Source organism: Belonocnema kinseyi, chromosome 4 (assembly GCF_010883055.1).
Source record: "Belonocnema kinseyi isolate 2016_QV_RU_SX_M_011 chromosome 4, B_treatae_v1, whole genome shotgun sequence".
Lineage (NCBI taxonomy): Eukaryota > Metazoa > Arthropoda > Insecta > Hymenoptera > Cynipidae > Belonocnema > Belonocnema kinseyi.
The window spans coordinates 79,229,336-79,255,416 of NC_046660.1; the positions used below are offsets into that span (position 1 = coordinate 79,229,336).

General features: G+C 30.7%; 1 protein-coding gene across 1 annotated transcript in view; it reads left to right on the forward strand.

The window, feature by feature from the left end:
* Positions 1–26,081, forward strand: part of LOC117170970 (proton channel OtopLc-like) — a 71,800-nt gene that overhangs the window by 35,867 nt on the left and 9,852 nt on the right. The window contains exons 8-11 of the mRNA XM_033358012.1: positions 1,952–2,085; positions 4,480–4,712; positions 4,818–5,100; positions 23,859–23,890. Coding sequence (XP_033213903.1) covers positions 1,952–2,085; positions 4,480–4,712; positions 4,818–5,100; positions 23,859–23,890 — 682 coding nt within the window. The remainder of the gene's footprint in view (positions 1–1,951; positions 2,086–4,479; positions 4,713–4,817; positions 5,101–23,858; positions 23,891–26,081) is intronic.

A 26,081-nucleotide genomic window follows, 5' to 3' on the forward strand; every position in this document is an offset into this window, starting at 1 on the left:
TTACATAACGGCTTCGTGAGGTTCTTCGCTTGGGGTGATTGCTAGAGAGATTGATCAGCAACCTGGGTCGGAGCAGTGTTGCCGAACGAACGTGTTATTTACATAAATAGCACGAGAATTCTGGATCAATCTGAAAAATCTCTATCCCATCCACTAATAATAATAATAATAAAAAAAAATTGAAGAACATTGCGAATCAATTCCACATCACAGTTCACATTACATTACTTGCTACAAAAACGAGACAAATGGAGAGGTAAACGAAGAAGTAATTAATCACAAAAACAATGCTGAAGTTTATTTGAAGTTAAAAAAGCAAATACTTTCTGCAAATAATAGTCTATGCTGTGAATTTGATTTTGCACAGAATTTGCCACTACCAAAAATACCCGTGTCCGCGCAGTTTTACCTACGTTTAGCATGGCCTTTTCTATTTAACGTACTCGTACATGTACATACTACGAACCTGAGTTACATGTTCCCTATTCTTGAAGGAATTGTAAAGAAGGGTGCTAACTCTGTTTGCAGTTTTATCAAATACGCGGTATTAAAAGAATTTGCTAAAGACAAGTTCAACAGCATAACATTATTTTCAGACTCATGTCCTGGACAAAATAAAAACTACACAGTGTTTCATTTTTTGGTTTCATTGTCCATTTATTTGCAAAGCGAGATTAAATATGTGTTTTCAGTTCGAGGCCATTCCTATTGCTAGTGCGATAGGAATTTTGGCACATATTCGCAAAAGCTGAAAAAATTAGAACGAATTAAAACTGAAGCTGAATATGTAGAAATGATTCGCAATGCTCGTTCACCTTCATTCACAATGGTCGAGAAGTGTGAAGATCTTCTGCAGGATTTTGAAAAATGTTTCAAAGGCAAAATGTGAAAGCCAAAAAATTTCCAAATCAGCAAAGCGTTCGTTTTGCATGTTTTTCCTGATTGAAAAGTGGATGTTTTTGACAACTATGAGTTGTCAAAGTTGAGTTTCAGAAGAAACTGAAGAGAGTGACGAAAATGACTAAAAGTAGTTTCTAATAAAATATTGTTTGATTAATTTATTCTTGTTCAATAATATGCTTAATATTATATGTTAAATGTTTGAGAAATAAATTATTTTAATGATAATATCTGGAGTTACTGTTGTGCATTTGTTTTGGTAAGATTGAATTGACCTTCACGCCGTTCGCTGCAGCGCGTATGTAGCCAGCCAGGCACGTTTTTGGGCAGTGTCAAGATTACCGCTTGGATTTTAAAACATTCATAATTTTTGAACTATTAATCCAATTGATCTAAAAATTTCCAGAAAACTAATTTGAGCCTTAATGAACAACTTTTTCACTGAAAGCTTTCCGTAGCTTAAAATACTTTCGCTAAACGAGGCGCTTGCAGGTTAAAATTCATGATTTTTGCATTGCCTCAAAAAAAATTAATAACTTTTTTGTTTCTTACAATATTCTCGTTTATCTTTCTTAGATAGTTTCAGAAGACTTAAACACGTACGTTTAATTGGGAAAATCGGGAAATGATGAAAATTGGCTAAATTAGCGCGAGTTGAAATGAACAAAGATTGGAATTTTTCGTTTTCAAAAAATCCACTTTTTACCAATTATCAAAAAATCTAGGAAACCTATAAATTTTTGCAAGAGGAAAAAAAGATGCGCCTTGAAATTCTCTATAAGTATCAGTCTTTAAAATTGAAATTAGAAAGATTTTTTAAATTGACCCTCAGGACAATACTTCTCAGGCTGAATCCGGCCGTGTCCCCTTTTGGTCGCCAGCGGTTCAATTACTCCGCATGCCAGTAAATGACGATAACAAGAATCGTTTATGGAATTAGTCATTTTTATTATTGTTTCCAAATCTGATCATTATGATGTTTATTATTATTATGTTAATATTAACCTTATGCATAGGTAAATTTAAATTAACCTGAAATTAAATTATTCAGAGGTCTGTTTGGTGGCATTCTGATAATGGCAGCAACTGTACTGAGCCTCATCATGTTTTTCGTACTGAAGGATTCGAAACCAAAGATAGCTATTCAGCAAGTTACAGCACTTGAAATAGCGATACAGATCTCAGGTTCGTAAATCAGTTATCAACTTTTTAAATAATCAAAATTCATTGCATTATAAAAATAGTTTATTATCTAACAGGTGCGTGCAGTTAATAATTTCACGAGTGTTAAAAACTTCACACGAGTGAAATAGATTCTCACACACATTGCTTTTTGCTAAAAGTACACGAAAATGGCCATATTCCGTTTCTGTAAAGTGTGCGAAAAAATGCAAATTCTAGAACTATCTAATTGACAATTCGTCTTACCGACATTTACTGACATTTGGAGCATTCGGAACATATCATCTCCTTTAGATTATAAAACTTCTTGATCTATACTGCAGGCTTTGTACATTTCTCCGTATTTCCCCATTTTTAGAAACTAATCTTTCCCTCATGATTTTAGGAAACTTTCTCCGTTTACTTGTTTTTTTCACTTGAGTTTAAATTTAAACAATAGAAACCTAATAAGAAAATTTAACTGTTTTTGTTTGAAAGTTCATTCTAGATTTGGTTAAATGATGGATTATTTATTATTATTTGTCTATTTTGTAGAAAAATTCGTCCTTTTGAATTGAAAATTCCTGTTTATTGGTAGACAAATCTATTTTTATGATTGAAAAATAATTTTTTTGTACATTCTCATCAGATAAGGTATTGGATTTTTTCCTGATTTCAATGGAACTTCCTTGTTGAGAATTCATATTTTCAGAATAAAAATTCTAATGTTTTGAAATAAATTCTTTTATGGCTTCAGAATTTAACAATTTTGTATAAAATGCATCTTTTTGGCTACAAATTTTCATCTTTTTGGTTAAAAGTGCAACTGTTTCGTTGAACATTCTTGTGTTTTGTATAAATCTCGACTCTTTCAGTACAAAGTTAATCTTCTGGGTTAAATATTCATATTTTTGGTTAAAAATTCAAAAGTTGAACTAACTTATTAAAATTCATTTCTATATTTACCTGTTTGGTTGAAAATTGGACTTTTATTAATTCCTTTTTTTTTTGAAAATTAATCTTCCTTGTTTAAAAAAATATCTTTTTTGTTAAAGATTTAACTGCTAGGTGAAAAATTCATGTATTTTGTTCAAAACTTATCCGTTTTAATTTAAAATTAATTTTTTATTGTGGAAGATTCATGTTTTTTGTTTGAAAATTAACTTTTTGGTTAAAAATTCAACTTTCGACAACAAAAATCATCTTTTTGGCTTGAAGAGTCAACTATTTTGTTTTTTATTGAAGTTTATTAATTTTTGTCTAAAATTTCGGCCACTTGATTGAAAATTCATCATTTTTGTAGTTGAAAAAATTAACTATTTTGTTTAAAAAACGGTAGTCTTGGTTCAAATATTCTTAAAAATATAATGCAGAATATTTTTTTTCATTATTAACGCATTTGTTTAAACTTTTGTCTACACAGTGGGACAAAATGACCCAGGACTATAGTTTTGAGCATCGTCACTTTAAAGCTTGGCTTAATATCGAGAGCATTGATTCATCTAGTGAAAATTAAATCATGAAAATTTAAGTTTTTTCCATTTTTAAAAAACTAATTTCTAGAAATTTTTTATGCTGTAACATTACAAAAAAATTATAACATGTTCAAAAATATTCCAAGTGTCCCAAAAATTTGTTTGCAAAAAACGCTATATAATAATTTTAAAATACTAGTAATTTCCAAAAAACTGAAAGGTCAATTTCGGAGGGCTTTAGAGATGTGTGTAGTCGAGATTTTTTTTTAAACTTGCTTAAACAATTAAAGAACAATTTTCTAAAATTTTCCCTAGAATTGTTAGAGAAAATTAGGGACAAAGTTTTAGTATTATTCTAGAATGGTTAGCGAACGAGTATAGTCAAGTTCTGAAATGTTTCTGGAATTACGATAGAACGTGTATTACAGAATATTACGTCTGTTACAGAATTTTTAAAAAATTTGGGGTACAAAATAGTTACTCGCTTGTTACCAACCTGTTACTAAGCTGCTCTAGAATATGTTACTTTGTGCTCTAGAGCAGTTACTGAACTGTTCTATCAAATGTTCTATTTATAGGTAAATGTCGGTAACAGGTATCTTCAAGTTTACTGAAACTTAGATTTAAGATGTGCGGATGTACGATGTTTCGAGAATTGATGTCCTCAGCATTTGTTTTTATGAGGGGGCTTTGATAGAGAGGCGCTTCTCAGTTACGCGTGACAAAGCAGTGTAACTGCAGTGCTCTTAGCGCGTTAGTTGCATCAGCTGTTAGCATGCGTCAACTTCAACAGAAATTATGCATGCGGTCCTAAATGTTTACGGTTGGATTGTCTGGAGTTACGATCAAGGCATACAAGCCATGCCCAAAGTCATTCTTAACTCCAAGTTCCAGTGTAGAACTTTCCCTTGTCAGCCTGCCAATTTAGACGTAATGTTTACAGGTGCTTTAGCCGCTGTTGGTGCAGCTCTCAAGTTAAGAAATCTGGAGCACAAGAACACGAAGCCTCCGCGACTAGACGCCACTTTATTAGCAGCAGCTCAAGCTGGAGTCTATCTGCACAGCTTCTTTGGCGCTGTCGGAGGGATCCTCACGCGAGGGCCTATATGGGGCCTCCTTCTGGGCTTGGACTTCCTCGCTCTACTTCAAAGTACCATGCAAACTTTGCTCATCAAGGTGAAACTTGGTTGACGTTACGAGATAGATAGAGGAGTAAAGAAAAAAAGGCAGAAGGAGAAAAATGAGGGAAAAAAGGATACTAAAACTTTTCTCAACTTTCAGATCGCCTGGAGAAGAAGGTCGGCGACGAAAGAGAAACCGGGCAAGGAGTTGATTACGTTCTTGATTGTCGTCAACATCGCACTCTGGACAGTCAACACATTTGAAAAATCAAAAGCAGGTGTGAGGCCTGATCATTTGAAATTTTTTGGTGTTTGGGCCTGGACAATCATTATTCATGTTTCAATGCCTTTAGCTATATTCTACAGATTTCATTCCGCCATTTGTCTTTTTGAAGTTTGGAAAAGTTGTTACAAGTACAGGCCTTTTGGCAGTCACAATCATTGTTGTTCTTATAGACAAATTATTGTTGAACCAGAAAATAATCATGATGAACATATACAAAGATAGGTTTTGATCAGGTCTGAGATTGAGTAGAGGCCATGGAGGGCTTCTCCACTTATTTTTTAGAAGTCGTTACGTATTATTATTACTTTTTTACATTCTCATCAGAGAAGGTATTAGATTTGTGTAAAATTTGACCCCCCCCCCAGTTTTTGTCAAACGTCCACTTTTTGAGACCCTCTAAAACCGAAAAACAGGTTTTTACGAATGTGTCTGTCTGTATGTCTGTATGCCTGTGAACAAGATAACTTTTGAAAAAATTAATCTATTAGATTGCCCTTTGGCACACTAGTTTAGTGTCCTAAACTAAAGGTCAAGTTCGTTAGCCAGCCATTTTGGTTGAAAATTCAAAAACTGGGCATGATACGAAAGAAAATCAAAAAGAAGAAAAACGTTACTTTTTGAAATCCCTACAAGATCATGATAACCATTTTTTTAATTTGGTCGAAAAGCTCAAAATTCCAAATTTGATCGTACCAAACATTTTTGAAACCACATTTTTTCAAGATTTAAAAATTCTATGTACGGTTGTTCATAGTACTCAAAAACTCAAACAATTTATTAATATGACTTTTTTCTATAAATAGAAAATCATCAGAGTTAGGGCATTTTCAAAATCAAAAAAAAAACTAAAATGAACATTTTAAGCCAAACAACACATGATATGAAAAAAAACTCAAAAGAAGCTAAACTTTGCTTTTTGAAGGCCCTACAGGATTATGATAACAACTTTTTTAACTTGGTCGAAAAGTTGAAAATTCCAAATTTGATTCTACCAAAAAAAAATAAAAAATCCACAATTTCCATTTTTTGGTTAAACTATGCAAGATACGAAAAAAATGAAAAAGCTCAAATTATACGCACTGGAAAAAAACTACAAATTCATAACGAATCACTTTTCGACACAATTTACGAAAGAATAAACAAACTAAGTGTGTGGAAGACGGTACTCGGTACAGTAAAATGTGTAATAAAAAAATCGTTTGCCTAAATAAGATCTAAAATTTTGATTTTCACATTTCTTTGATAGGGCACGCGTTTTTTACATTCACACTATAATGAGAAAGTATTGGTTTCATACGAAAAATGACTTTCGCGGACTCCATCAAATATCGACGTTTTGAGATTTCCTCAGAAGGAACAAAAAGTTTTTAGGTTGGTGTCTGGCTGTCGTTGTCGTATGTATACTTGATGTCTTTGGACCAACTAATTGAATCGAATTGGGCTTTGGCACACAGGTTTAGGGGCCAAAGATTTTTAAATTCCATGTACGGCTATTTATAGCACACGAAATTGTTAAGAATTTATCTTGATGGATTTTTCTGATAACAAGAAAATTATCACAGTTATGGCTTTTTCAAAATACAAAATGAAAATGAAAATTCTAAACCAATCAACGCACGATATAAAAAAAGGCAAGAAAAGGAGAACATTACTTTTTGAAAAACTTACACGCAGAAAAAAGAAATGTTGTATTTACTAATCAAGAATTGTAAAGGGTTTCTTGTAACCGTAACAGTATAAACTGCTCTTAATAAGAGGGTGAAAATGTCAAAATCTCTTAGCATTTCGTAAATGTCTCAGTGAAATTAAGGATAATTCAACGGTTATCCTTCAGTAAAATAAACCTCTATTCCCTCGTATTGCATACTGAACGACATGTAAAATCCACTAAACCGAGATTACAATAGTGGTGCAGTGGACATTACCGAAAGATCGGTACATGCTACTGATCCGATCGGTTTACTTAACTCGCCCCTAAAATCGCAACGCAACCTATCCGCGCGGAGCACCGGTTGAATTCACGACGCAATCGGCAATGAATGGATTGCGTCACCTGAAAAACATTCCTTTTTGACATTTCTGTGACAGTCGTCACATTACTCCACATTCTCACTCAGCAAGGAAGGGGTTTTATAAAAATAGCACCATTTTGTATGGCACAACTTATTCACAGATCGCGTACACTTGAGAGATTATTGGAGCAAGACGTTTTTTTGTTCCGTGACTGTTTCAGCTGACATATAGATATGATGTGAATGCTACAACTTTTGTTGTGTGCCGCGATGGCATGGTTGCGTATTCAGAAGTCGTTCCCGAGGTCATCACCCTCAGTTACAAATGCATTTCAAAATTATTTTACAGATCGCAACTCGTATACTAGTTTAGTGGTTAAGACTGTTGACTTACGTGCTTAGGTTTATGCGTTCGAATCCCCCCCATTGCGTGCGAAATTTTAATTATATTATAAGCATTATAACTTACAAGTAACGATTAATTATAAGTATATCCGAAAATATTTATAAGAAATAACCGTGCTCTTATTCATTAATTATTTTTTAGCAATACTTTTTCACAATTTATAGTAATGTCTTAACTGTAGTCTATGCCGATAACATAATTCAGATCTCTTTATATTATTCGTTAAAGTGACATGATAATTCGTAAATATAGCATCCAGGGACTGTACAGAATAAGGACTGGATCGGTAAAATCTACTGACCGGCAGGTCAGCACCACTTGAGAATCTGTACTAGTAACCATCATTGATAGTCATTCTTATTTGCCTATAATTGTAACGTTTACTGAACTGTTATGTTGTCCAAATACGTACTAAGAAGATCGGTAGATTTAGCTTGGTTTTCAGTGCAATGTAAGGTTCTTTTTTCTGCGTGTACAAGGTCATCATAACAGGTTTTAAAATTTTTTAAAAATCGAAAAATCACCTTTTAATCGCAAAAAATGCTGAATTATTACATTATTATCATAATAAGAAGGTATTGTTTTATGGGAATACTGACTATCGCGGATTTCTTGAAATTTTCACTTTTCGAGAATCTTTAATTCCAAAAGAAACCGGCATTACGATGACGTCTGTCTGTCGGCCTTGTCATTATCGTCGTTGTCGTTGTAGGCTATAAACACAGTAACATTTGAAATAATTAATTTATTTCATTTCCCTTTGACATACTTTATAAGGATATGAAAAGAAAGGACGATTTCTTTAGCCAGCTATTTTAAATAAAAATGCAATAATTTGGAGCATTTTCAAAATTTTTAAGACCACTTTTTTAAGATTTGAAATTTTTAAGCAGTGCTGTTTATAGTGCACAAAAATATTAACAATTTATCTTAATGACTTTTTTAAATAACAACAAAATTACCAGAGTTATAACGTTTCCAAATTTGAAAAAATAATAATAATAACGAAAATGACGATTCTATGTCATTCAACGCACCACATGAAAAAAAGTCAACAAAAGAAAAATATTAGTTTTCAAAGACCTACACGATTATCATAACAACTTTTTGAATTTTGTTAAAAAATCGAAAATTCAAATTTTTGCCGCACAAAAATGATGTATTATTACATTCTCAACATGATGAGAAGGCATTAGTTTTATGTGAAAACTGTCTATCGCTAAATAATTTGAATAAATGTATTATAAGTTTGATACAGAAGTGTTAGACATAATATAGAAAAGTTAACATTTTGGACAAAATCGAGTGCAAAGCACGAGATACGTGATGAGAATGTGTTCGTTAAAGCCGAAGAAGCTTTAGCAAAGGAGAATTCACAATTAATAAATTACAGTTGTCGATGCTTGGTTCGTTAACCTTAATAGGTCTGTGCACAAATGTGGGGCAAATACAAAGACCGAGCGCAAAGGGCGAGACAAATGCAGCATCGAGCGCGAAGCGCGAGATAAATATACCTTCGAGCGCGAAGCGCCAGATGAATACACCGTCGAGCGCGGAGCGCGTGAACCAACAGTCGCGCGCCCTAGGCGCGCTCAAACTTGCGAGCCTCGCGCCCACGCGCTATAAGAATGTACCCACGAAGCGAGCAGATTTTTTTCTTTAATTTTTTGCCTTTAAAAGTTTTCTAAAGTTTGGAAACCGTAATTCGGGTTCTATTTCGGCTATTTCGGATTGAAGAAGGTCCGAAAAATCTGATAGATCCTCACTTTTGCATTATTTCCTTTTTATCATGTACTAAATACGTCCAATAAATACAAAGTCCAAAAGTTCAACCATTTTTTAAACCTATCAAAAACTATGAAAAATCTCGAAATCAATTGAAATCTTCCAAATCCCTGAAAATCTCTAAAAATCAGTTAAAATCCCTAGAATTCTGCAAAGTATTTCGAAATCTAATAAGATTGTTTGAAATCTTTGAAATCCCTTTCAAATTCATTGGAATCTTTAAAATCCGGGAACTCCTTTTCAAATCTCTTGAAATTCCTTACAATATATTAAAATCCAATAAAATAAAAAAAATTAAATAAAAGACGGCATTGAAATTCCTCGAAATCTCTTGAAATCCTTTATAATATTTGACAACCCCTTGAAATTTCATTGTGTCCTTTAAAATCTTACATAATCCTCTGAAACCCGCGAATTTACTTTATAATCTTTTGAAATCTCTTAAAATCATTTGTCACTCCTATAAATCATCGCAAATCTTTTATAACTCTTAGAATATCTTAAAATCTTTTGATTCGTTTTTTCGTTCGTTCAAAATTAAATAAGAAATGAAAGAAAAAATAAATAAAAAATAAGAATTATTTTTATTTTAAATATCTACGATTACATTATTTGTTGAAAATTCATCTTTTTTCGTTATAAAACATTTATCCCTCCAGTTCAATGCTCAACTATTTTGCTGAAAATGTATCTTTTTTAATCGAAAATTAGATTCTTTTTTCGTTTAAAATTAATTTTTTCTGACTAAAAGTACCTTTTTAATTTTTTATTAAAAATGCATCTTTTTCTGTTAAAAATTAATCTTTCTCGATAGAAAAATATTGCAGATGGTTCAAATGTCCGCTTTTCTATGAAAAATGCAACCGCTCGGTTGAATATTAACTTCTTTGTTGAAAATTCAAGTGTTTTATAGAAACTTCTTTTAGATTAAAAGCACAAACATTTGCATTTTCTTTCTTCACTGAAAATCTTTATTTGTTGAAAATTGATGTTTTTTGGTGTAAAATTGATTGTGTAAGAGGAAATTGAATAAGTTCTAATTAAAAAAGCGTGTTTAATTTAAATTATCTAACTATAACTATATACCGCATAAAATTGAAATGTAAAGGATTTTTTAAAGACCTTTTTGAAGTTTGAATTAAATGATTCCAAAATTTCGTAGTATTTTTTTAATAAAAGCACTTGAACCTGAATAATACTGAATCAAATCGATAAAAAAATATACAATTGGAAATTGGCAGTATGCAAGAATGAACAATGATTTTCAAAAAGCATCAAAAAGCAGGTCAAAGCATCGACAACTGCAATTTGGTGATTGTAAATTCTCATTTGTTAAGGCTCCTTCAGCTTAAACGAACACATTTTCATCACGTATCTCGTGCTTCACACTCGATTTTGTCCACAATTCGAACTTTTCCAAATTATTTTCAACTCTATTATATCAAATGTATATTATATTTATTTATGTACCTCAGCCTGGAGCTACTTATTCAGATATTACAAAATGATGTACAAATTTTATTTTGAATGATCACTTTAATATTTGTTTCTTATTCTGCATTAAATTTTATTCTTGGATACCCTGGCAAATGTATATCATTTTAATAAATTTATATTATTACAATTCATAACATGCATCACTATTGAAACACAAGCATTTTCATTGCCTGATTTTTATAATTAAAAAAAGTGCACATCCTATTAAAAAAATTGTTATATATCTTGTGACGTTTTTCCGAAGATTAAGTTTTACATTCTCATTCCTGAGAATGTAATGTAATCGTCCAAATTTTAGATCTCTGGGTTTTAACAGATCTTTACGTTTCGGCACTCACAAAATCCGAAAATCTTATAATTTCATAGGTGCCTGTCTGTCTGTATATCTGTATGTCTGTATGTATGGTTACCTGAATGTTTTAGCCTTGATAACTTTTGAAGGATTTGTCCAATCGAGTCCGCATTTGATACACTTCTGAAGGTACCCAAAATGAAGACTAAGTTCGTTAATCAGACATTTCAAACGAAAATTAAAAAATTGGGAGCATTTTCAAAATTTTGAAATTTTAAAAATTTTTATTGAAGTATCTTATAGATGGGTGAAAGACTTGCAAATTGACTAAATAAAATTTTTCATTTTTATGAAATATAGAAAAGTTATATACTTTTGAAAATTTTGAAAATTTTCAAAAAATAGAAAAATTTATTTTTTCATAAATCCAAACATTTCATTCAAAATGCTCACTAAATGCCAAATATATTTCAAAACTATTCTAGTCGAATTTTTTGATTAGCCCAAAATTTAAAAAAAAATTAGAGCCCGTATAACCTAACTGTTAAGCGCGAAGCGCGATTATCGCAATGAGAATGTAATCGTCAAGGCCGTAGGTACTTTGAGAACCTTTTTTAATGACAAATGTTTAAAACAGTGGTCAGCTTCACTTAAGAAAAGGGAAAATGATTAAACAACCACAGCAGGGCCCTATTAGGATCAGGAAAAATAAAATGTGAACATTATTTTGCAATATCAGAATAAGCAGTACCAGACCAAGATACACAAAAAAATTGTAATAGACATTTGATATAATAGTTTTTAACATAGAATGTAGAAAATTTCTCATTATGTTTAAATAATAGCAATTTTAAATTACAAACATCTATAATTTGAAAAATGTCAAAATTGAACTATTTATGAAAAATATGTGTAAATTAAAGCATTAAAAACTATTGTATTATTAAATAAAGTTTGCATAGTATATTAAATAACTTTAGTTTTCATTTACAATTGTAGAACAGTAGCTGATATCCTGCCTTTCAGAATGAAGCTTTCCAATTGCACCAATTTCAATCTGAAAGACTTCAATATTGGAAAATTTCCAACAGTGAATATTCTTCATACTTTCTACAATGCTTCCCCTTCATACAATAAAATAAAAAATATATATTAGCTTTGTTAAAATTGTTAACATGATTAATATTGTCTTTATTTCTAAAAACTACACATTGCAACTTAATAATTCATTCATATTATTTATTTCTATTTGATCATCAACCTCTTCAAAATTTAGAAATTTTAATTTTTGTAAAGGCTTAAATGAGAAAATCATGTTCTTTTTTAATTTAAGGTTTGACAAAATATTATTTGAACAGGTCAAACTGGTAAAAAGAAAAGAAAATATCAATATTTAAAACAAAATAGGGTCGATAGAGAACATCGACACATAGAAATGTACCGGTAACGCTTTGAGGAGAACTGAAATGGGCTCTAGAGAGAGAAAAAACACATAAGACGTAGACCTACCTTTATCTATTTCAAGACTCTGTCTAAATATTCTGTACGGTTAATTTAAAAAAAATATAATACGTTAGAAATTTGTTGTTATAATAAATTGAATTTTAAAGAACATTCATGTAAAATAACCTGTTTCAGAGAGATTATTTTAAAAACTTGGTAACCTTGAATTCTTCTTGAAATTGGATTGAAAATGCTACAATAATAATCGTTTAGTGAGTTCAAGAAGAATGTAAAAACTGTCAAAAATTTGAACAATACTTCTATAACATAAAAAATAACCATTTGTATTGCATAGGTACAAAACTTCATATTATGAGGTTTTGTTTTTGTTGTAACATTTTTTATTTTACTACATTCAATAACTTTATTTACGTATGAAAACATATCCCCATATAAACATCTTGACAACGCCCACAAACTACATAAGCTGCCACCATTTTTTATATTTATTTACAATAAATTATAATTAAATAAATTATAAATAAATCCATTCTGAAAAGTGCGATAAAAGTCACATTAGTGGGCACTCGCGACACAAAGCACGGTCCTGTGCTGCGCCAAACTTCACCCAACGAAAATATTCTCGAACAATCGGCTTTATCTAGAAAGAGATAGGTCTACGTCTCATATGTTTTTTCTCTCTCTAGAGCCCATTACCGTTCTCCCCAAAGTATTACCGGTCCATTTCTATATGTCGACGATAGAGAAGGATTAAAGAGAAACTGGAGAGGGCGATTCATCTACCAGGTTAAGTAGTAGATTAGGTTAGTAGCAGCTTATTCAGCAATTTCTGGTAAACCACGGTACAAGGTTATTTGAAGGCAACTCCCGATACTTGACTGAAAGCTAGAGTTTGATGTACTATGAAATTATTTCTACAACAATATAGCCTGATTTTGGATCAGAATACAAAATAAATAATAATACAATACAAATTATTAAATAAAATAATGAATACAAAATAAAATAAATAAATAATATTTATCAGTTTTTCCAACGGCTTCAATCCGTTCCTTTCTCACTTATGTGCGCTCATAGGCAACCTTATAAATATTTTTGTGCGTCATTTTTGCTATTGCACTTGCATACAGGTACAAAACATTTTTTTGTATAGTAGGATTTCAATATTATTATGCTTATAAAATCTAAAGCGAAAGAAATGCGACAAACGTGTGCTCGTGTTTTCGAACATATTTTTGACAAAAATTTGAAGTTATCTTTGGAAATATCTTATTATCACGGACTTAAATGATATTATTCATTATTATCTCTTTTAAGGTGTTATATTTAAAGCAAAATTATATGTTCTTAGCGAGCTTTTGTTACGACCGGGCTGCTGCTTTTCAAAAATTTTAAGTATTCAAATACAGTCGACCTTCTTAATAGTGCCGGAAGTGCAGATCCGACTTTCTCAGTAATGCCGCGCGAAGATTATATGAATTTTAACTTTTACTCCAAAACGAGGAATTAATTCGAGTGCGATACTCAAGAAAGGACTTCCCAAATTCGTGCGCGCTCAAGAGCGTTACAATGTTGGGGGAACGCGTTTCCGAGAAAAGATATTCCCTACAGTCCCGATCGTGGCACTATTGTGAAGTTTGCATGTATCGCTGATAGAAAATGTAAACTGAATTTTCGCCAGCTGTCTGCTACATACATTGAGACTCTACAATAGCTCTCCCTTCTATAGCCTTTCCGAGAATTGACGCCGCGCCACAGGTAGGTGTCACAGGAACTGCGCGATGTATGCAAAGGTCAGTCAGGTGTGGACAAGCAAAAGTGTTTTCAGCCGAAGCGGCGGTCTATTGAGTTATTCCCCCACCACCGCCAGCCACAAAACTTTGCACTGTACTAAGTCGATGGATCATTATTCAGATTAGTTAAGCGGGTTTTCCGACGTGACTTTTCAAAGTCACAGAGTTTTTGAATCGGATTTCGATACATTCCTTAAAAATTCTTTTTTCTCAGGAATTAAGTATTCAAAGTTTTTTTTAATGCACTAAAAAATTTGGAATCTTATGCAGTATTCAAAAAATATGTTACCTCAAATGCATTCAACGACTCCATTTATAGATAACGGATGACATTTTTTGAAGTAATACTCTACATGAGGTTGAAGTTGACGTGCACCGATGGCTTGCTGATCTAATAATGTAAAACTGGAGGTACTTTTTTCAATTTCTGAAGCGAATCGGGAATTTGGAGGAAAGCTGTAAGTGGAGAGTAGATCTTGGTCGACGATTTCAAGAGCACTCGATAGACTAAGTAAATCAGAGGCCTTTGGCCCGAGCAGGAGCAACAAAGGGTTACTAAGAGCCCTTCACTGAACCACTGGTAGACCACTCAACCCCCTGCAACTCCTCTTCCCCTGCAGCCGACCAGCTTCCTCCGTGACGTGATTGCCATCAAAATGTGTTTACCGTAAACCGTATCAAACTGTCGGCTCTTGCATCCTACACGTCGATAAAAGTAGACGCCTTCCCAAATTGGTATACCGGTCACTGTTTATCCGTAAAACGACCACTAGACCTTTCTTCGTCCTTCCTTCTTTTATTCATTTTGGCACTAAAGTAGACGCAAAACCTTTTGCTTTTGTGGGATTGACGCAGGTGAAAAAGTTCAAATAGATTTTTGTTTACTCCCATGTGGATCCTGATTGTCAAACAAAAAAAAAACAAGTCCTCCAGATCAAGAGAATTGAACCAGCGCCCAATCCATAGAAAGTTTTATTTTCTCGGATCTTGATCTTCAACTGCTTTGAAAATATATTATCGATAGCTGGCAGTGCATTCACTCGCGCGTTTCTATCCCTGGATTTTTAATTCCTAAAATTAAAAATATGAAAAATTTAAAAATCCATTTATAAATAATTTTTTAAGGTTAAGAGTTTCCTCAGGTAACAAAGTAAATCGAATGAAATTGCTCATTTGTTTTATTTTTTGTAGGTTTATAATAAGAGTAATAGAAAATGTATTTTGTGTACAATGCTTGGAATAAAGAAGAAGCCTAATATTTACCTTCTTAGTTTATTATATCAAAAAGTCAGAATGATTTCAAATATTGTAAAGATTTTATGACTTTCCCCTTTTTAAGATTGTTCAAAACTGTAAATTAAAAAAATATATGTTGTTGAACAGCTATCAACCATTATATAATTTAAACTGAAATTATTTCAAATTAAATCATCTTGAATTGAAAGCATATACCGAAACCTTGAAAAGGGGTTGGTTTCAATTTCAAATCTTTCAAAATTGTGTCGTTTGAAAAAATTTTATATAATAGATAAAAAACAAATTAGGACCAATGATTAGCTGAATAATTAATTTTAACCTAAAATGTCCCCAAATGCCTGAATAAACATTTCATATTAAATAATTTTAAAGGATGCGTCTAGTGGTCCCGAAAAATTGGAGGAGTTGGAAAAGAGGATGGACTACTCTTCCCAAAAATTCGGTACGACTAACCAAGCCTTTGAAATATATTTGTCTACTTATCCCAAATTTCGGGAGGACGAGACTATTTTCAAATGTAGATTGCTTCAAATTAAAAATGTTTGAATTAGTAAGGAATGGTACAATAATAAATTTAAACCCTTTTGAACTAAACATTCATAGCTCTCTAAACTTAAAGCAAAAATGTTGTATTCCTTTTTTTTAATTAAGTGTTTTATATTTAGAGCAATACAAATTTGGCAGAATCCCTAATTTACTCAAAGTCTCTGAATTTCTTAAATTCTAAAAAATCCTTGATTTTTGTCAATTTCTTGAAATCCTCGAATATTCATTTCATTCAACGAAATCCTTGAATTTTCGGGATTACTAAAGATCTCTTAATTCCTTTAATTAGGAATTTTCAGAATTCTTTTAATATTTTAAATTCCTTCCATTACCTGAATTCATAGATTTATTCAGAAAGTTTGATAAATTTAAGAATTCAAGAAAATAGGGCAATATAGGCCATTCATATGAATTCAGTTGATTTCAATGGTGTTAGAAGAATTCAAAAGGATTTAAAAGTGTTTAAAAGCATCTCAAGCAACTCACAGGGATGAAAAATCATTAAAAACTTAATCCTTTTTAGGTTCCTTTTTTATTTTCCATGACCTTTTTCACATTAAACTGTGAAGAACTTTTTGCTTGAAAAATAAAACCACGCCCTTCAAATTATGATTATTTTTTTAAAGTGATTAAGCCGTAGGTTAGGAAGTTTGAATATTTTCTTCAAATGAAATTTTTAATTGAAAAAATTCCAAATAAAATAATTGTAGATCAGGTAAAATTTAGAAAAAGGGGCAATACTTTAAATGGAGTGAAAAGGAAGTGAAATAAGCCAAATTTCTAAATAAAAGTATTTAAAATAGCATAATTTTAAATTCAAACTGCCCAAAATTGAAAATACTTGAAATTGAAAAATTTAAAGTCAAAAGCTCTCGAAATTGAGAATGTTTAGACTAACATTTTGAAAACAAATAAATTCACATTAAGGTTGAGAAAATTTGATAATTTTAAAATGTTAAAAATTCTATAACATCCGATTAGAATTTGGCGAATGGAATCATTTAAAAACCAAAAATATTTGACTAATCATCTCGAATTTAAGTCAATTTATATCATTTAAATATGACTCATTTTTTAATTTTTAATTTAAAGTTTTTTTAATTCAACCATTTAAGATTTCATTGCAAAATTAAAACTTATGATAGGTATAAATAAATTTTATTCAATTTTGATTTCAAACCATAGAATTTTTAACTTTCTTTTCAACTCCTTATAGATATTTAACACTTACAATTATTATTATTCATTCTTGAATTCTTTCTTTAAAATATTTTTCGAATTTAAATTATCCCTTTTTGTAATCTTTAACGGAACAGCTGACAATATTAAGATATTACATTGAAAAGAAAAAATTAAAAGAAAAGAATACAAAAAAATATCGCAACAATTTCAATTTTAGAAAATGCACGATTCCTGACTTTCCAGTTGCAAAAACCGGATTGAATCCAAGTGATATTTCAAAAATAGAATGATTTAAAAAGAAGAAAGATTGATTTTAAATTCGAAGTATTTGAAATTGTATTATTGCTATATTTAAAAAGCGTTTAAAATAAAATCATTTTAAATAGAAAAACATTAAAAATGAAAAAATATCAACTGTGAAACGTTGAAAATAAAAGCAATCTGAACTTAATTCAAAACGGAAAACAAATTTTAATGGCCAAGAATTGTGATACTAAAATTTCGTTATACCCGAACCTTTTGAAAAGCCCCTTAGCTCTTAACCAGAATCCAGAATCATTTAAGGCTTTAACTGTTTCTAGATTCTGGTTAAGCCCCCATTAAGTAATTTAAAATATCAGTTTAGGAATTCCCAATTCACCCCACATGTCTGAAATTACCCCCTTTGATGGTAATAGTTAAAATAAAATATCAATTGACTCGGAAGAGAAAAGGGACAAGGAAAAAAAAAGGAGAGGAGCAATATCGAGCCAACTTGAGATCGTAGGTTGCCATTCTGAGCAGACACCTTCGATTGGTTTTGTTTTTCTTGCACATCTAACGAGGATTTACCGCCACAAGAAGCCCCTTATACACGCCAGTTTCAACACCATCGCAACCATCAGTGAAACATCACCGAGAGCGAGGATCTACTTGTTTTCTATATGCTGTAGTAACCAATACATTCGACCAAATTCGTATTGGAGATAAGTCTTGATGGTTGTCAAAAGGTTGGAAAAGTCGACAAGGCTTGTAACCCCTGCTGTTCCAATAGCAGATCTGCCTCTTGGATAGAAAACGACGATCGCGATGACGGAAGCGAAGGAACACCTTGATATATCCGCCAAACACAGAGGATCCTAGATTTATCGAGACCATGGTAATGGATGGGCTCTGGCTTTAGACACTTTTTATTTTAAATAATAGATTTTAAAATCCACCCCAAACTTGAAGAGAAAAATAGAACAAAATCATTTTACAATATGGGAACCTTACACCTCTTACAATTTTTAACGTCACGTTTTGAGACGAATTTTGAAAATGTTTGAGACCACTTTTTCAAAATTCAATAATTCTCTTTGCGGCTGTTCGTAGTACTTGAAAAGACGAACATTTTCTCTTAATACATTTTTTTATAAAAAACCATAGATATTCCTCGTACAAAATTTAAAAAAAAACGAAAATAAAAATTCTCAGCTAAATAACGCACGATATGACAAAAGTCAAAAAAAAGAAAAAAGTTGATTTTTAAAAGCACTACAAGATTATTATAAAAACTTTTTTGAATTTTATCCAAAACTTGAAAAATCAAATTTGGACGGCACAAAAGACAATGACAGATCAAAAATTCCATTTTGCAGTGAAACTATACAAGACACAAAAAAAGATACAAAACAAACATTATGCACCTAAAAAATAAATAAAAATTTTTCAATAATCAATTTTTTATATGAAACCTAGTTTGTGTTTTATTCCTAAAAAAACAACATGAAAAATAAATTTTTTTTATAAACGACACAAGGTAAGAAAAAAAATAAACAAAAGTTGTTTAACGAAAAAGGAGGAAGAAATTTGTTATTTACCATTTTTTAATAGAATTCTTAGTATCTGTTTTAATCGTGAAAAATAACATTAAGAACGAAAATATAATAAATTTATGGGGCTATTATCATTTTTTGGTTCGGGATTAATTTATTGCGGTTAAAAATTCTATTATTTGGTTGAGAATTTAATTATTTTGTTGAGAATGCAACTCTATTGTTATAAAGTCAATTTTTTTATCAAAAGTTTGACTATTTTGTTAAAAATTTATTTTTCCGTTGAAGGTTCATCTTTGGTTGAAAATTTTTTTTAAAACTGTTTTTATTAAAATTTGTTTCATGTTTGGTTGAAAATAAACTTTTTAGGTTGATTCTATTTTTAGTTAAAAATTGATGTTTTTCAGTTGAAAATATAACTATTTGGTTAAAAATTAATCTTTTTGCCTTAAAAGTTCCACTTTTTCGTAAAAAATGTATGTATTTTGTTGAAAATTTGTAAATTCTGGGCAGAAATTTAATCTTCCCACTTGAAAGATTACCCTTTTTGGTCAGAAATCCAATTCTTAGGTTGAAGTATCAACTGTTACATGATTCATTGAGAATTCATATTTTTTGGTTTTAAAGTTTATTATTTGACTTAAAGGTGAACTACTTTTCTAACCCAATTAATTTTTGTATTAGGGATGCATAATTATAGTTTAAAAATCAACTATTTACTTTTAATTGAATTGTTATGGTAAAAATTACACTGTTCGTAGAACATTAATCCGTTTGGTTTGGAAATTTAACAATTTAGCAGAAAATTCAACTGTTTAATCAAAAATTCGACTTGTTTGTAGATAATTTATTTTTTTGTTTTAAGATTGAATAATTAGGTTGAAAATTCTTTTATTTAATTCAAACTCGTATTTTTTAGTAAAACATTAATCTTCTTGGTCGAAAATTCATCTTTTTGTTCATGTATTTTTTTCAAAAACGTACTTTTTGGACAATAAATTAATTTTTTTAAATTAAACTTTCAAATTAAAAATTCAACTATTTGGTAAACGATTAATTTATTTGGTTAAAAAGTTGTATTTTTGGGTAGAAAAATATTCGTGTTTGTTGAAAGTTTAACTTTTTCATCGAGAATTAAAGTATCTTGTTAAAACTCAGCCTGTCTTGATTGAAAATTATCGTTTTGGTTAAATTTAATATTTTTCTATTTAAAAGTTCAACACTGTTTTCTAAAAAAATGTACTTCTTAGTTTAAAAACTTCATTTTTTTCGAAAATTCATCATTCATGGTAGAAGAGTTATCTTTCTTGGTTGAAAATAAACTTTGATCAAAACAAAAAATATATATATATTAACATTCTATATTATCGGAGACGAAATTAAGACCTTAAACAATTATTTACAATATTAAAGTCTTTACATTTCAATCTATAAAATCATTGGTAAAGTCTAAAGATAATACCTAGAAATCTGTTTATTTATTCTGTAATGAGTAAAATATATATTATATATTGGAAAATATAAGGCTTTACAGTAGCACGATTTCTTCAGGGTTCTCGTGAAAAATTCAAGATGATTTCCAAGTTTTCAAGTTTGAAAAAAAAATTCAAGAAGAATTCCAGGTTTTCAAGGTTGAACCAAAATTGAAAGAGAATTTCATGTTTTCAAGGTTTTCAATGTCACTGGACACCCTGATTTAGACACGATAACTTTCGACATTGGATTGAACTTTGACACACGTTTTAAGGCATAAAAGCTAAGGAAAAGTTCGTTAGCTAGCTATTTTGGATAAATATTCAAAAAGTTAATAAATTTTCAAAATTGTTGAAACTATTTTTCTGTCAGGATATGAAAAATGTATGTACGGCTATTCGTAGTACTCAGAAATTCGAATAATTTATCCAAATACTTTTTTTAATGAAAAATAAATTATCAGAGTAACAGCATTTTCAAAATCAGAAAAACAAGCGAAAGTTACCATTTTTATGCCAAGCAACCCACGATGTGAAAAAAATCAAGAAAAGAAAAAAGTTACTTTTTGATAAAAACTTTTTGAATTTTCTTGAAAAATCGAAAGTTTAAAATTTAATCGCACAAGAAACAATGAAAAATAAAAAAATCCATTTTTCGGTCAAACAATATAAGATACGAAAAAATAAGGATCGCCAAAAATTGTCCAACCAAAAAAGATCTGCACATTCGTTATCAAGCACTTTTGGATTTGACGCGTAGAATTTGTTCTATTCGTGAAAAACATTAAAAATAAAATTTTTGGACAAATGACACAAGCTGTGAAAAAAATGAATAGAGGAAAGTTGTTAAAAAACAGCTACAAATTTGTTATTAATAATTTTTGTATAAGTCGCGTAATTTTTGTTTTATACGTAAAAAATTAGGAAACAAATAAACAAATTAATTTTTTGGACAAAAAGAAATCCCATTTCAAAATTTTAGAAAATAATTTCAAGTTTTTGTTTAAAAACTTTTTTAACATCCTTTTAGAATTAGGTTTGAAAAATAAAAAATCATTATAAGTTTTCCCATAAATCTCAAGAAAGTTTTGTATTTTCTTGAAACCTTCCAAATTCTTAGAAAGCCTCTAAGTTTTTTACACAGTTAAAAAAAATCTACATTTTGTCACAAGGAATCTTTTTTCAGCTTGATAATATCCCCTAAACTTCTTCAAATTATTTCTGAAAAGCTGTGAACTTGCAAAATTTTTTAATTTTTCTTTAACATCTGCCAGATTATTCTTTTTTGAAATTTTAGAAAATCATTTGAAATTTTCTCAGGAAATTAAAAAAAAAATCCGATTCTCTTAACACTCGTCAAAATTCAGTTTACCTAAAGGGATTGTAAATCCTGCAAAACAAAAAAATTCTTTTCAAATTATCCATCTAAAATAAAGAGTAAGATATTAGAGTGTCTATTTCTGGAGTTATGATCACTAAAAAGTCGTAAAAAACTATACCTCACAAATATTTAAAATCATAGAAAGCAAACATAATATTTTTTCAATTTATATAATTATGTGCATATATTTTAGGAATGGTAGAGAATTTTTAAAGATGGTAAAAAGCTGTTTATAGGAAGTCTCAAAATAAACAACTTTGATGTGTAAGCTTTTTTCGTATCTCACTTCATTTTTACAGAAATTTAAAATTTTCAGAAAAATCGCTGTCACTTTGGCGATTTTTAAATATTTTTCAAATTTTCCTACAAATTTGTGAAAAGTGAGAATTCCCTTAATAGCATTGAAACAGAACAGTCAAATATCCTAATTAATAAAAATAATAAATTAAAAATTCAACTATTAAAATCTTTTTTTAAATTAAAAATTGAATTTTCAACTGTTGCAAATTTAACTGCTTAAAATAAAACTCCAAGATAGGGGATCAAACTTTAATTTTAGTAATTTCATGAAATTTTTAGACTCCTCATTAGTTTTCTATAATTTTTGAAGAATTAAAAATTTTTCGTTATTTTTTCATTTTAAATTAAAAAGAATATATTTTTTTAAGTTCTATATAGGTAATTATTTTTGTATTTTACAGATTTGTATTATTAATAATATGTTTCTACTCATATGTTTGCAAAGAATACGAAAAACGGGAGTCTTTTCACATTTCTTAATTTTGTAGTTATTTATTTTATGAACCTATTTTGCATAAAATATATTTTTGATAAAAAGAGATATATCGGGTTTCACACGTGTAAAAAACTACAAATTGTTTGCCGACGTTTCGTGACCATTGCAGTTCGCATCTTAAGGGCTTACCTGAAACTGAGGTATCAGGTCATGTTTTTCTTAGGTATACTCTCTACAATGCCTGTGATTGGCCAGAGCGCCCCACCGTGGGGACTGGTCAAACCTGCTTGGCCAATCAAGTATTTTTTTTTATCCGGGAGGACGAAAAGTCAAATCGGATTGGTAATTGTCCCTATTGATGTTATTAGGGTGATTTGAGATTTCAATTGCCTCTCTATGTTTTCTTGAAAAGATATTGTGTGTTTTTGCAAAGACTGTTGTTTTGTCAAATCAAATGTTGTGTCCTGTTTCGATATGATGTTCAGCTAGTGCTGATCGCGTGAAATGTTTTAGCCTGACTTTACTCTCATGTTCCTTAATATAGTACGCTCGCTCACAGCTCCCCCGGTTTCTCCAATATAGACTTTGCCACAAGAACAAGGAATTTTATATACTCCTGGATCACTTAGGGGTGCCTTTTTGTTTTTAGGGTTATTTAGTAGTTGTCCTATTTTCGCAGGTGGTTTAAATATGGTTTGGGTGTTGTGTTTGTTCAGAATTCTTTCTATTTGTTTTGTGACACCTTGGATGTAGGTTATGGTGGTGGTCATTTTTCTCTCTCCCTTTCTTTCGTAGGTTGTGTTGACTTGCTTTTTTGAGTGTGTTTTCTTATTGCTTTATCAATTTGTTTGTTTGTGTAGTCGTTCTGTATTAGGATTTGTTTAACGTTTTGCAATTCCTTTTGTAAGTTATCTTTATCAGTTATGGAGACAGCTCTGTATACAAGGGAGTTGATGACCGATTGTTTTTGATATGGATGATGGTGAGAGGAGGCATATAGGTATCTGTTTGTATGCGTGGGTTTTCTGTAAACTTCATGTCCTAATGTGTTATCAAATTATTTGTAAACTAATACGCCCAAGAAACGCAATTTTCCGTTTTGTTCTATTTCCATGGTGAATTGGATATTAGGATGCAATTAATTGATAAAATCGAAAAACTTATTTAGTTCATCTCGTCCATGTCGCCAGATGACAAATGTGTCATCAACATGGCGGAACCAGAATTCTGGTTTAAGTTTGGCTTGGTTGAAGATTTTAGTTTCTAGATGTTCCATAAAGACATTGGCTATTACAGGTGAAATTGGGGATCCTACTGCTGCCCCGGAGGTTTGTTCGTAGAATTGGTCATTAAACGAGAAGTAAGTATTATTGAGACAGTGTTCTATCAAAGGTACAAGCTCGGAAGGAAAGTTTCTAAAAGATTTAATAATATTAATAGTATCAGAGATTGGTTCTTTCGTAATGAGAGATACTATGTCGAAACTCACTACGATGTCTTGGGTTTGAATGTGAATTTGTTGTATCTTTTTGAGAAAGTCAAATGAGTTATGGACGTGAGTGATGGAGTTTCCTGTAAAAGGATTTAGTTTTGCAGCGAGGAAGCGTGCTAGGTTGTAAGTTGGTGAGTTCATTGCGCTGACGATCGGTCTGAGTGGAATTTTCTTTTTGTTGATTTTTGGGAGCCCGTAAAGTCTTGGAGAGATGAGATTAGTAGGTATTTAGTTAGATATTGTTTGGCTGTCAAGTTTAGAGTCTTTGAGAAGAGTTTTTGTTTGACTGACTTTTGTTTTTGTGGGGTCCTTTTTAAGTTTTTGTATGTATCGTCAGTTAGAAGGTCCATGATTTTGTTGTTATAGTCTTCTTTATTCATTATTACTGTTGTGTTGCCTTTGTCTGCGGCTAATATTATAATATCTTTACTTTGATTAAGTTCTTTAATTGCGTCCAATGTGGACCAAATGTCAAATCTGAGAGAATTTGATAGGAAAAGGGGAAGTTTTAATAGTTTTTAGAGGTTGTGTGCAAAAGAAATTTGGTATGCTGTATTCTTTCTTTCACGAGAAGCAAACTTGTATTATGCAGAATCGATTTGGATTTAGATGTTCCCAAATTATTTTTCAGTTGCAAGAATTTTGGGACGATTTTATTGTCCCTGCACCGTTTCAAAAAAGCTAAGGATGTTATTAGTTTACCTTGAGAAGTCCTGAGCTTACTAAAGTTTTGATTTTAGTAAGAATACTCTCCCCGTAGAGTTCCTTCATAATTGATTTTATGCTTTCACGATGATTCATTTTGATAAAAAGAGATATTTCGGGAAAAGAAAAGACTTAATTGGCCAATCACGGTGGGGCGCTCTGGCCAATCACAGATATCGTAGCGAGTATACCTAAGAACAACATGACCTGATACCTTAGTTTCAGGTCAGCCCTGAAGATGTGAACTGAAATCTTCACGAAACGCCGGCAAACAATTCGTATTTTTTTACACGAGTGAAACCCGAAATATCTCTTTTTATCAAAATGAATCATCGTGAAAGCATAAAATCTATTAAATATATTTTTATTTCCAGGTTTTTAATCGTTGTCAATATTTTTTTCTATCTATAATTGGGAAGAAAATGAATATAATCATTTTATTTTTAAGAATGCATAAGACAATGAGTTTTAATAAATTTTTCATTTTTAATTATTTGTAATTGTTTTCCAGTTAACTCATTAATTCAATTAACTCTTTTATTCTCCTCGGCCAAAAATCATGATAATTTTTTCTCAACTTTCCTCGTATAATTTGCTCTTAAACCGACTACACAAACATTCTACCTCGTCAGTATGGCAGATATAATAAATAAGGATCTTGACGGATTAAGATAGAACACTCTTGGCTCATTTTTGTTATAGGTAGTAAAAAATTTAACAAATCATTTAATCATGAAGCGTGCGCTATTCCTATTGGCTCTATGTACCATCGAAGTAAGTAATCCATTATTTTGTTCTTTAGCAACTACAAATTATTGCAATACATAATCAATTTGAATATTTAATATTGTGTATCACTACGTTGAATGCCCAAAATACAAAATTTAATCCACCCAACTCTTCATAATTGTATACATCATATTGTACACACTGTAAGAGAAATTTAACTACAGTCGAAAAAAAGTCAGGGAATTCGATTGTTCAGGAAAAAGTCAGGGATTAAAAACAAAAACTTGGCAAAGTCCTTTGAATATTAATTGACAGGAAAAATAAAAAATTTATATATTTTTTGCATTTGCTTCATCTTAAAGATTATATTTTTAGTTGCAAAAATTATATTATTGTAGAAAATTTACATTTTGCTTAATGGGGTCACCCTGTGTGACGCGTTGAAGAATCGAGTTTTTTGTTGTTGAATAAATTGATTCCTAAACATATTTAGAATATGCTGGCAAAATGATTTTCCTAAATTCGAAGTTGTTGGAAAGTTACCAGGCCTATTGTGACGTGTCAACTTGTTATCTGAGACGTTCCAATACAAA